Raw genomic sequence first — 13,435 nt, 5'->3', positions numbered from 1 at the left:
GACACAGCCAAGCGTGGTGACATGAGCCTTTAATCCCAGTACCAACCATAGAGACCTGGAGGTCTGTATAGACAGGCAGTGACGAGGAAGTCATGTGACTGGGCTTAGAGCCAATGAGATAGCAGAACAGAAAGGCAATAAAAACACAAATCAGACAGGAAGAAGCGCTCTCTGGAGAAGCAATGGCGAGGAGGTGGTAAGATAAGGTAGTTGTGGCTCTCTGATCTCTTTGGCTATTACCTCTGTATTTGGCTCTGTGTTTCCTATTTACCAAGACTGTTTAGAATTTCATCTACACTCATAGATACTGCCAGCACTAATAACTTAATGAACAAAATCCAATTGTTTTAACCCTAAAAGTTTCAAATTATCAGACTTCCCTTCAAGTTAGGTTTTAGTCCACTACTAGGCAGACTTCCCACAGTAGAAACATGTCTCTTCTCTCCATTTTCAAATGAGCCAACCTTAGCTCATTAGTTTGTCCTATACTGTACACATAGTTTAAACAGTATCAGCCTCTGTCATTGTTCCCTGTGAGGCTATGTGTCTAGAGGTACAGAGTCACTTTCCAAATAAGCAGGGTTGTTTACATCCCAGTGCTTCTAGCTACTTCTAGGCAGCTGCCTAAACTTCCCAAGGCAGAGTTTCCTCATCATCTAAACAGCAATCCTGATTCAGTACCATCTTAAAGCTCTATCTATGGGCAGTAAGTGTGTGTGAAGCACACACAGAGCCTTGGCTGTTACATGAATTCCGAACTCTTTCCCTTTTCTACGTGCAGTTTCTTCTCCACTTAAATGAAGAGCTGTCACCTTATACACAGACTCAGATTAGCTGTTCCAGAAGATATTAGGTTATCCCTTTGCTAGGGTGGGGGCCTTACGATTTTAACATCCACTAATAATTCTGTTGCCTAAAGCACCTTATTAAAGTATACTTTCTTCAAAGAAGGTATATAAATCCACAGAGATTTTTAAGGTACATGTGTTTTTCAACATTACAATGAATCAAACCAGAGAATCAAACCAGAGAGAGCCAAAAAACACATAATTTTAATCTATATAGCAAAATACTATAAAAAAAATCCCACATTATTGGTAGATCCCAAGTTCCCTCTCATAATTATCTATATTAAAAACTCACATTGTTGTATAATTTAATGAATACACAACCCACATTGAATAATAAATACACAATTTAATAATGATTGTGACACTCCCACCCTACATTGTAGTTGGAAGTTTCTCCGGTCCTGCAGGCACCCGCAGTCCTGTGGCCTGCTTATAAAATAATCATTCAGGCCGGGCGGTGGTGGTGCACGCCTTTAATCCCAGCACTTGGGTGGCAGAGACAGGTGGATCTCTGTGAGTTCGAGGCCAGCCTGGTCTCCAAAGCGGGTTCCAGGAAAGGCGCAAAGCTACACAGAGAAACCCTGTCTTGAAAAACCAAAAACCAAAAAAAAAAAAGTATTAAAAAAAAATAATCACTCAGAAGCTTATATTAATTATAACTGCTTGGCCATTAGCTCAGGCTTATTACTGACTAGCTCTTACACTTAAATTAACCCATAATTCTTATCTATGTTTAGCCACTTGGCTTGGTACCTTTTCTCAGTTCTGCCTTGTCAGCTTGCTTCCTCTGTGTCTGGCTGGCGACTCCTAACTCAGCCTTCCTCTTCCCAGAATTCTCCTTGTCTGCTTACCCCGCCTATAATTCCTGCCTGGCTACTGGCCAATCAGTGTTTTATTTATCAACCAATCAGAGCAAGACATATTCACAGCATTCAGAATGACATCTCACAGCACCCTGCCAGTTGATTCCTCCTATTCTCAACCCCACCCACCTCTAGTCCACCCACAAAATCTATTCTACTTCACCTTCCCAGTGAGATCCTTGGGTCCGCCCTTAAGCCCTTCTTACTACTTATCTTACTCTTAAACCTCAATTGCAGGCATCCTTCTAAGCATGTTCTTTCTAAGTTCCCTGAGTTAACTAGTGCTCCCTGTGCTTACTGTAAAGGTATGGAGGGGAGGTGGAATTCAAAGTTTGAATCCTTCTCCATCTTGGCAGTATGTTCCAGAAATCACATATTAGAACATGCTATTTGATATAAAACTTTAACAAATATGAATGATAAGCTGTCTGGCCTCTTTGGTATCACATTTGTCTTTCCTGTTCTTGTAAACTGCTGAGCTCATTTTCTCTAAATGTTTTTATCTTTATAGGGTAACTCACACTTCTCCTGTGCTGATTTGACTCTACCTCTCTATGATTCATCAATTTATGCATAAATAGTTTTAGATGGAAGACCTCCAACAGGACCAAATTCACAGGAAGTCCTTTGTGGTATCTTAGAAACCACTTTACTGTGTGCCCCAACGTCACAATCATGATCTGGAGGACTTTCTGCCTGAAATGCCTTACGCTTCTATTTTCTTCTAAACTGAGACTTTTGGGGGCTGGAGAGATGGCCCAGGAGTTAAGAGTGGATGCTGCTCTTCCAGAGGACCTGAGTTTGGTTCTCAGCACCCCCATCAGGTGGCTCACAACCTGCTGTAACTTCAGCTTCAGGGAATCCAAGAGTCTACCTATTCTGGCCTCCAGAGCACCAGCACATACGTGGCATATACACAGAGATACACATAAATTAAAATTAAAATAAATAAATTGAAACATATTATCTACCTCAATTTCAAATTATTTTAAGGACTTAAGTGTAGCAAAAAATTATATATTTCATGTATTTTAACAAGGCTTTCATAGGGAGCAAAATTCTCCCACTGCTGAAAAAAAGAAGTACACCATCTTATGTACTGTTTTCAGGAGACACGGCCAAGGTCAGCAGAGATCTAAGTCGAGCAATGCTGGTAAAGAGAACACAGGACACCTCACACACAGCTCCATTAAGACTGAAACCACAGCTCAGGGGAAAGAGTTGGCCCCCAATGCCACATTCTTGGCTCCTCCAAGTCACTGACTCCAGAGTCACCAGCCTTGCCAAATCTGTGTCTGGACAAGGTCACATAGCAAAAGTTTCCTTTGTCCTTTTATCGGGGTATCTGAGGAAGTCTTGTGACAGTCTGGTACCCCACAGTTTCAATCCCTGAGTAATTTACTTTGTACAAATTTATATTTGGGACAAACAGCATGCTTTGGGGAAGACGTGGCAAGATGAAAGTGGGTGCTTCAGTAAATCCATAGATTAGAAAGCTCCTAATAACAGTTTCAAAACTGTACTGATTTAAATTGTTACATTATTATTTGAATATGCACATGGAAAATTCATTATACAGTATTGTCCCTTTTAATATTACAGGCTTCGATTTCCAACTGGATTAAAATCCAGTTTCAATTCTACATTATCTCAGTTAGCAGCAAGACCTTTAAAAAGTTACAGAATCCCCAATTCTGTTTTCTCACCAGAGAGAGCAGAATAATCCTGCTACAAGCTTAACATTAGATGACTGTGAAGATCTAAGTTGAGTGTAGGCACACAATATGCTCCAATAAATACTAATTTTATTCATCATCACATACTCAAGTTTTCAGAAGCAGCATGGTTCATTTGAAATTACCCTAACTACTTTGTATATCTCTTTCACAAGAAATGTCTTATTTACAAAAATAATATGAGATCTAACAAACTGGCATTTTGTCATTTCTCCAAATGTATTTTTATAAATGATATAAAACAATGTACAATTGATTTTCTACATCCTTTTACAGATTCTTTCACAAATCATAAAATACAAAAGATCATAACATCAGCTTTTTAAGTCATAACTAAAATAATTTGAGGGGATGTAACTTAAGTGCAGACTGAATGAAGGATGAGGGACCCACATGTGAATACTTTCATATGTTGCAACACCAGTCAGCATCTCTCCAGGCCCTGATGGATAGAAACACATTTCTTAAACTCTCACATTGATTTCAACATAGGCAGATTCTTCTGCCTGACCCTTGACATCAGAACCAGAGCAAATCTTGCCAGGAAGTGTGGCTAAGATTTCACTAGCAACAGACATCTTCACAGATGGGGATGGAGGAGCCTAAGGCATCCACAGAACTAAGTTTGGCACAGAAGAGTGGCTACACCATGGTCTGACTGCATTCAACATCCACAGAGATAAAAAAAATAAATAAGAAGGTGGCAGGAGAAATAGAGAAGGGATGCTTCTATCTCAGTTTGAGCTCAAGAATTCTAGTAAAAAGGAAAAAAAAATCAATCAGGTGTGGTGGCACATACTTGTAATCCTAGCATTGGGGAAGCAGAGAGGTGGATTCCTAAGGTTCTCTCATCAGCTGGTTTAGCCTGCTTGGTTAGCTCCAGGCCAGGGAAAGAAACTATCACATTAAAAAGTAGATGACTACTGAGGAACAACACCCAAGATTGTCCTCTGGCTTCCACATGTATGTGCAATTACATGCACCTGCATAATGTATGCACATGCACATTCATGAAAACATACACACAGAGGGGTGTCGGGGAATGCACATGAAACTTTCATAGCATATACTGACTTCTACTAAGCTAACAACATTGTCTACAGAATTGTGGCTGCATGATTTCCATTTGGCTAGTTGATAACAACTCAGCCAATGAGCATCTATTTGTTTAAGGAAGAACTACTATATTCACATGCATGGAAAAATCTCAATCAACAACAAAGCCAAAGGCATAGTCCTGGCCAAAAATGAATATTTATGTTGCCAGTTCCACGCAGTGAAGCTGTCAGGGCAAAGCCACACCAAAAGTCTATCTTCAATGATTGACCTTTAGTAGAAAACACCTCTGACTTGGAAGCATTCATTCCATAGCTGTGTAGAAAAACTTGAGTTTGAAACTGAGTTAGGGAATAGGAACAAAGGAATTATTTTCACCACAGCTTACTTAGATCCCAATGTTACAAAATGAATCATACAACTATAATTAAACAATAGGCATTCCTCAATAGATTTATTCTCTTTGGCTTCCATGAAACAACTGGTAATGAAAAGCAATCTTCCCAAACCCACAGGTCTCATCACGTTATTCTTCCAGGTATGTGTTCAAAGGTTTCCCTTGTCTTTAGAAATACCAAAGGTTTCACTGTGGTTAAGAGAATTAACCCCAATTCACCATCACACTCTCATGTAGGAGAGATGAGGTTTTCCTAACATGCTCAAGTATGAAAACTTTTTCAACTTCAAAATCACTCCTAGGCTCTGCTAAGGAGCCAGACTTTTCGTATTGATCATTTAAAAAGCATATAATTCTGAACATGAATTTGAAACACTGTTAAAATTATCTTCACCAGTTATAATATAACAGCTACTTATATAAGAAAACAATTTAGTATCTTCAAAAATATCTGACATTGCTTGGACTGTAGCTACAGTTTTATAAGATTATCATTTCAGTATTCCTTCATCCTTCCTAGAGGATTTTCATAGAAAATGGAGGAAAAGACTACTTCTTTTTCAAATTCCTTTGTGGTGCATTCCCTCAACTCAATTTGGATTCAATGTAATACACTGTAGTCAATGGAAATGTGAATAACAGAATAGCTATGCTTTTGATAACTGATTAATCTGGGTGTAACTGGGAAGGCAATTCTTGAAATACCATTAACATTGACAGTCAGTTTTAAATAAAGCAAACATTTTTGGTAATTTGGGTGAGTTCATCCAATTATAGGTAAAAGCCTTTATATTTAGGGAAACAATAATCCCTCAAAGAGAATTAATACATACTTGCCATAAAGTATGTATCAAAAACTCGTAGGACAGTCTCCATGCCATGGTAGCAGAAAGACACTTCTAAAGTAAGCTTGCTTTGTAAACACATGTGTTCAACAGCACGTGTGATGCATGCATGTCCTCATCTAGGCTCCTACAAATGAAGAAGTACAAACTTTAGGATAATAATTCACAGCTATGCTCTAATGAAGTAAGAAAAAATTGAAAAAAAAAAAAACTATAAAAACACCAAAAAGCTTACTCCTTTGTGTGCCTCTTCCCTTGCAGGAAAACAAGTATTTTACTCAGTTTCCCTTCCTTCCTTCTTGTCTTAGTCAGGGTTTCTAGTGCTGCAATGAAACACCATGACCAAAGGGCAACCTGGGGAGGAAAGGGATTATTTGGCTTACACTTCAGCATTGCTGTTCATCACTGAAGGAAATCAGGACAGGAACTCAAACAGGGCAGGATCCTGGAGACAGGAGCTGATGCAGGGACCATGGAGGGGAGCTGCTTACTGGCTTGCTTCCCATGCCTTACTCAGCCCACCCTCTTATAGAACCCAGGACTACCTGCCCAGGGATGGTGCCACCCACCATGGGCTGGGCCCTTCCTTATTGATCACTAAATGAGAAAATGCCTTACAGCTGGATCTCATGGAGGCCTTCCCTCAACCGAGGCTCCTTCCTCTGATGACTCTAACTTGTAACAAGTTGACACACAAAACCAGCCAGTACACTACATTTACACATTTTTCTTCCCAACAACTTTCTTCAGGACTCAGATTTTTTCTAATGTCTTGTTACCATGGCAGTGCCAGGAAGCAGACAGGGGAAGAGACCAGGGGTCCTTATCCCGTGCAAAGGCCACTCCTAACAACACATCATCACCCCACTAGAAGCAGATGAGGGAGGAACCAGGGCCCCACCCCCAGCAAAGGCCACTCCTAGGAACCTATCTTCATTTCACTAGTCACCACCTGCAGGAGTACCCCAGGCTGTCCATCAAGTCTTTACTGTACGGGTCTTCAGGAAGTATTTAAGAGGCACACCATTACAGGTTTCAAACATACATTGAAAGAGACAGAAGCCAGGAAAAACGTCTCTCTAGCCAGAAGAATCTGAGTGCCAAGAAAAACTATTTGCATTTATTAATGCATCACATTTTATTTTACTGTACTGAATTCACAAGCAAGAATTTTCTAAGGCAAATCAAATGAGATTCAAGAGCATGAGGCACATTTTCCAGTAAGTGTCAAAATAAAGAATGCTTATGATCAAGATGGTGGTACCAAACGGTCAGAGTCTCATTGACCTTAATGTTCTGAAACCTGGGAAACCTTTTGAAAATGTTGTGATTAATTTAAAATACTTTTGTTTAGTGGGATTTTTATTATTTTTTTTCCTAATATACCTGCAGAACACACCATTTTGTAGGGATGCCATTGGGGATGGGACATCTTAAAGAAGTAGGATAAAAGAATTAAGTGGAGAGTTTTGCAACTTAAATAATTTCCCATATCATTCTGACAGATTTTTGCAATGCCATCATTTTTATCCCCCGGCCCCCGCCCCCCCACAAATCTTGGAGATAACTTAAAGAAAAATGATAACCACTGTTTACAAGGTTGTTGATAACATACGATTAGGTGCCCTACCCTAACCAAAGCCACACCATGACACCTTCAGGCAGAGGTAATCAAGATAAACAGAAAACTGAAGGGGCACCACTGCAGAAAGAATGCTATGCTGGCTCCCTGCTCCTTTCTGCGGTTTACCCATGCAGCCAGATTTGGCCAGGAAACAGAGATTTCCACGCAGCTCTTACATCTTTAACACAGTCCCTTTTTAAACTGACCTGCACTTCTATACGTCTGTCCTTCTCTTCCAGTCACTACACTGAACAGATACAGAAATCCTTGAGCTGACCAGTTATCTTTAATATCTTCCTCCCCGTGTCCAGGGCTGGGCTGTGAATGCCCCAAATGTAAAGAGCCTCTTCCTTTTGTATGACTTGTCAAGCAATCCCTCAAGTCTTCTCTAGCCTTCATATCTGTTTTTGTTACCACAGAAATTGACAGCTTGCTTCACCTGCATTCCCAGCCCCTGAATGTGACCAAGAATTGATGATAATGAATGGGTAAGACCACCAACATTCACTTCATGAAACTATTCTCAAGTTACAATGAGGTTCATCTGAAAGTACCTGGCACATGGTGATCAATAAATGTTTATCTTCTCATATGCCAACAAGTACTTTAAATAGGCTGGGCATAAACAGAAGGAAAAAGTCAGATAAACGACCTGAGTTAGCAGGGTGACCTTCAACTAATATTGGAAAAGAACACTATGTACGTTAACATACACATACAAGAGAAACACAGTAGTTCTTGCAATAATATGGCTGACTGAGTTCAAAGCCAACATCAGAGAATTAAGTCAGAGTCCAATACAAAAAAGCTCTTTGCAGGTCAGATGAGGAGTGGTCTTACCACATCATACTTTCTGATCACACAAATGCAGTAATGTTTCCTACTTTTCATTCTCCCTGAGGAGCACACACAGTAACGTCAATTAGATCACTCTGAAAATGTCACTGCTATTCCATGGTAGTGCTTTCTCATGGCCTTATGATGCATTACTATCATATACAAAATAAGCAAATGCTGTTGGTCGGTTACTCAAATGCTCACTATCTTGTTTTGGTGAAACACAGTAGGCACTATGTTCACTTGACAATATTGCTGAGGGTTAAAATAAAATCTTAAACAAAGAAACAAAATCAGCAAAACCCCCAAAGAACCTACCTAAATCTCAGGTCAGTCAGAATAAGGTAAACATGGCCCACCTACATCATAATGCACCATTGTGAGTCTGAAAAATGCCGCAGGGCAAGAAGGAAAGCCTAGTTATGAAAACAAAGCACCACCTGGGAACAGAAGCTACTGCAGGGTGGAGATGACAGCAGGATGGGGGAAGGGTTTCCACCCTACGCAATATTCAGCTAAAAAACTATTAACCGGAAGCACAAGTACAACGGTGAGCAGTGTCTCAGGACGAGCAGGCACAGCGCAAGGAAACAGTGACAGTTCAGGAGGAACATCACCCACGTTTCCTCTTTTCTACAGGAAAATTAGCACTCTAATTAAATTGAACTCACGTTCAATTTACCAAAGTGAGTAGAGCAGACCCCTAAGACGTAAAGACAGCTCACAGAGCTGTGCCAAACACACAAGAAAACTTTGTAGGACTCTCAGCAGTGTAAAGCCAGGGCCCCAGAATGACTCCAGCCGGCCTCAGAGAGCTCAAACCCGAAAGGACAATGGAGTACTTGTACCAGGCAACAGCAGGTGACAATCCCCTGACCTCCAACTCTTTGACATAATAAGGCACCTAAAATTCAGGTGAGTTTCTCAAGGTCCTGAAAACTTTTCTGGAAACTAAGTCATCTAGAAGGCTGAGGCACCTCCCATCATCTCCACAGCAAAGTGGAATTCTAACTTAATTGCCAAATAGCTAACTCCACTGGTTCAATGACACTCACCCCAGCCAAACTGTGGGCAATATTCTCCACAGCGGTCTGCTCGCTTCCTGTCGGGGCTCCTTCATTCTCCCTTCAGAACGCCCGGTCACCTCTGCTTACATAGGATAGATCTCAGCCCTTTACCTTCCTGTGAGATGGTTACTTAATAAAATCTGTCTTCACTACTTCATCTGATGTCCGGTTTTATATTTATAAGTGCCTTTGCTTCATACAGAAAAATGTTCACTGGCTACTCAATTTTTAAAACCACATTAACATCATAGCATAAATTTATCCAATGAAAAGCAGAAGAACCAAAAAATCAGCTACAACCATTTTTTAGTGCCCTCTTCTAAAAATTCTATAAAACACAAACATTTTTGGTATTCAGTAAGAGTCTAAGGTTCAACCTTGCAGGATCAGGGTCCCACTGGTAAAGAAGAAAACATTAATTCTATAAAAATAAATTAAGACCTTATTTATTACCATTACAATAAAATTTTCTGCCTGGTATCTCCACATAGAACTCACTAGAGATCATTCACTATTTCAGTGATAATGATTCATGCTTCAACATAAGAAATAGGAAATAGTTTACTGACATATTCAAAAACACTCTCTTACCAAAGACACTGCTAAACTCTCAATTTCTAATCTATATAGTATTCCAAAAACTCATTCTTCTACATCAAGAGAAATATTTGATCATCATAATGACTACATGTATAATGAAGAACTTAAAGCACTCTGGACAGGATCAAAATTAAATATTTTTTATAACATTCACATTCCTACAAACTCAAATGACTTATGAAGGTCTACAGTTATTTGATGACTGGAAATTCAATCAAAAATACAAAGTTGGTCTTGTTTGTTTGTTTTTTTGTTTTGTTTTGCCTGATATGACTTCTAAACAGCAAATAATCAAGCTGCAACAGCCTTGTGCCTTGAGATTTCTGAAACATCAGTTAACATTTGAAAAAAATCACAAGGCTTTTCACAAAGTGTGAGAAACGCACACATCTAAATGACTTATTGTGCGATTAATAAATTGGCATATTATCAACTCCCTTGAGCAACAATGCAATCCTGCCAGAGAACATTCACACAGCCTGTGGAAACAGAGCATGCAGAAACCTGAAGCAGGCCGCTCATGCTCAGATAGCGAGAGCACTCATTGCTTAACTGTTCACCAGAAAAAGGGTGGTGATGAACCTCATCAATCCCAAGGGACTCTGAGTTTTGTTCATTTGCAATACTTTATTCATTTTTCTTAGTATTTTCAGACCATGTATAGAAACTAAGATATATAAATCCAAATACATATTTAACACAAATAAAATTCATTGGGAAGTAAATGAACATGATACTCATTTTTTCTATAAACTTAGAGATCACGGGAATACATACACACATCTGTAACATGATTACTTGCTACAACACAGCAACTGAGGTTTTTACCAATTTTTTAAACTTACAGTGAAATAAAAGTATATAAATATGTTGATTCTCTACATAAAACATTGAGATCCCTAACAATTTTGTCTGTAATATCTCACTTGCTATTTAATTAATATTCTTTTCAAATTGCAAACAATGATCTGTGGCTCCCTTACCTCAGGCCCTTCCATCTCAGTCTCATCTTCAAGCTCTAGCCTGGGTACCCAGTACAAGGGCGACAGAAATGGGAATCCTAGGCATTCTTCTCTCATTTGTCAGTGTAAAGACAATATCCCAACATTGTCTTAACATACGAAGTATGATATCTACCTTATGTTTCTGGTGTGTAATTTTCAATTAAAATTTAATGATGCCCTTGGTTTGCTATGAATTTATCATGATTGGATGTGAACATGTGTCATGTGCCTCTCTTCTAATTATTGAAATGATACTAACACTTTTATTTAACATGAATATATGTTAAATTACTTATAGGACTTCCTAAGTCTCTGGAATAAATAAATTCATACAAATTCAATCCACTGCATATGGTGTAACCATCATTCTCTTGATAATTTAAATACTTTCAATAATACACTATGAATAAACTGAAGACATACAGTATGATAAATAAAACAAGGACACATCAATTTAGGGTGCTCCCTAAATACTTGCCATTGTGGCCTTACACATCAAACCATCAACACATAGCTACCAAGGGCCTAGCATGTCAGGACCATTCTGGGTACTACAAATAGGCAGGGGGCAGAAAACAAAACAACAAACACCCCCCACGTGCCCTATCTGCTGAGGCTTGTATTGAAGAGTGCACCCATGAATAAGACTGTAGTCTACACTAGGTAAGACTATCCAGCACACGATGGAAAGTGATGGGAATCGCTTGGGTGAATGAAGAGATCACCAGACATTCACTGCAAGTTGGAACAACACTCCCAGCAATGAGCCAAAGCCAAGACAACCAAGACAGCTAAAGAGTATAGTAAAATACTATAAACATACCAAAGCTCTGGCTTTTTCTCTTGGGAAAAGACAATTTTAGCAAGCCTAATGGACAAGGTAGAAATAGTAGTTTCTTGTTTTGTTTTGTTTTGTTTTTTTAAATCCCAGTTGCTTGCAGTATAACCAAAACAAAAATGGTATTTATTGTGTGAACTAGGGTTTCCTTTTTTGTCTAGGGAGTAAGCTGGACAGAAGAGAAGGAAAATGGGTGTTACTATTACAACAGTTAGTCAGTTTTATTAACATTTCCTAAGGTTTGGAACTATTTTAGCTGTATATACTTTACAGGACATTTCACAAGTACTTAAAAGTAACTGTGGTTGGCAATATTTCTAGAATAAGCTGCATAAGGCACCCTGCAAATCTGATCCTTGATGACATCATAGAAAATTATAAAATAAGCACCAAAATTTTATAACATTCGGACACAAATATTATTGGATGTTTTCTCACTTACTCCTCAAATCACAAGCCTGTAATGACCTTTGCTTGCGTGTGTCCATCATCCACCTTGTAGAGAATGGTATCACAACTGTATTTGAGGAAAGCATCCTGCATCCTACCCTTGTTCACGTACATGAGCTTGATGACCTGGCTTCAGGTGTGGGTGCATGGGCAAGTTACTCGTGATTATTTAGCAGAAAGAAGACCTCGTGACCCATCACAAGTGAATGAGAAAGTATAGATATATTTTTATGAAGAAGCAAGAGTAATTAGACTCAGGATTTGAGGTGCATACTGAGAAGGAGCACAAGCAAGGACTGTTCACTGGAAAGAGTGCTTACTTTGGAGGCTATTTTTAAAATGCCTGAGGATGAATCATCAAGATGCTTAGCACAGGCAGTGGGAAGACTAGACGAGAGAAGAGGGAGGACCACTGTATTTTAACATTTGGATGCAAAGCCAAATCCCCAAATCTTCCAGTTTTTGTTATGTTATTAAAATCAGCATGAATTATCCCGCTTCGATTTACATTTACAAAGTCCCAAGGAACAAACCAATCAGTTCATCGATCAAGTAAGTTAGCTTAAAAAGCCATGCTACCTTGATCTTTCTCCAGCAAATAAAACAAATTTTAACGTAAATATTGAATTTTAAAAAGTTTGAATTATTATAATTTTTGTGCAGGAATATGCATATTATATAGCTAAAGACTTATACAAATTCATTGATATATTTCAGGAGCAAAACAGACCTACTGGATTCAAATTTCTAAGATAATTGTAAGATAAAAAGTTAAGGATGGAATTGTGTTATCTGGCTAACAGTAGCGGCCACCTCACACAGAACTCCAGCCAAAGGAGAAGCTGGGTTAAAAAGGAAGTGTCTAAACCATGGATCATACAAAGCAGACAGCCCCAAATGCCCCTGTGGTAAAGCCCCCAGGAAAGGACTGGCTACAAAAGCTGCTCAGAGAGGAGTGTGCCCTCTGCTGGAGGGGTGAAGAAGCACATCTTTACCGGCCTGGTACTGAGGCACTCCCATCAGAGGAGATCCCATCAGAAGTCCACTGAATGGATCAGCAAACTCCCCTTCCAGTGGCTAGAGTGAGAAACTGCTGGAGACCAGAACACAGCTGTGCTTCCAGAGTGCAATTAATGGTGCTTTGCAGCAGGCAAGTGAGGGACATCTGGTTGGCTCTTTGAAGACACTAACTTGTGTGCTATCCACATCAAACGTTTATAATTGTGCCACAAGATATGCACTCCGCATACAGGGGGAAGGTGCCTAA

At 39.3% G+C, this 13,435-nt stretch overlaps 1 protein-coding gene across 8 annotated transcripts in view; it reads right to left on the bottom strand.

Moving 5' to 3' along the window:
* The window catches only part of Crppa (CDP-L-ribitol pyrophosphorylase A), a 308,706-nt gene that overhangs the window by 84,929 nt on the left and 210,342 nt on the right, over positions 1-13,435 (bottom strand). Inside the window, exons 9-10 of one of the 8 annotated variants that reach the window (XM_052738353.1) lie at positions 5,984-6,102; positions 5,784-5,875 (exon numbers count right to left, since the gene is read on the bottom strand). The exons of 6 other annotated variants lie outside the window; for them this stretch is intronic. In XM_052738353.1, coding sequence (XP_052594313.1) covers positions 5,803-5,875; positions 5,984-6,102 — 192 coding nt within the window. In that variant the 3' untranslated portion in view covers positions 5,784-5,802. Of the gene's footprint in view, positions 1-5,783; positions 5,876-5,983; positions 6,103-13,435 lie in introns of those variants that run through there. One more of the 8 variants, XM_052738350.1, reaches the window with a different exon arrangement.

Source organism: Peromyscus californicus, unplaced genomic scaffold, assembly GCF_007827085.1.
Source record: "Peromyscus californicus insignis strain IS unplaced genomic scaffold, ASM782708v3 Scaffold_15__1_contigs__length_86483966, whole genome shotgun sequence".
Lineage (NCBI taxonomy): Eukaryota > Metazoa > Chordata > Mammalia > Rodentia > Cricetidae > Peromyscus > Peromyscus californicus.
The sequence above is the reverse complement of the archived record's forward strand: the minus strand, read 5'-3'. Positions and strand labels throughout refer to the sequence as shown.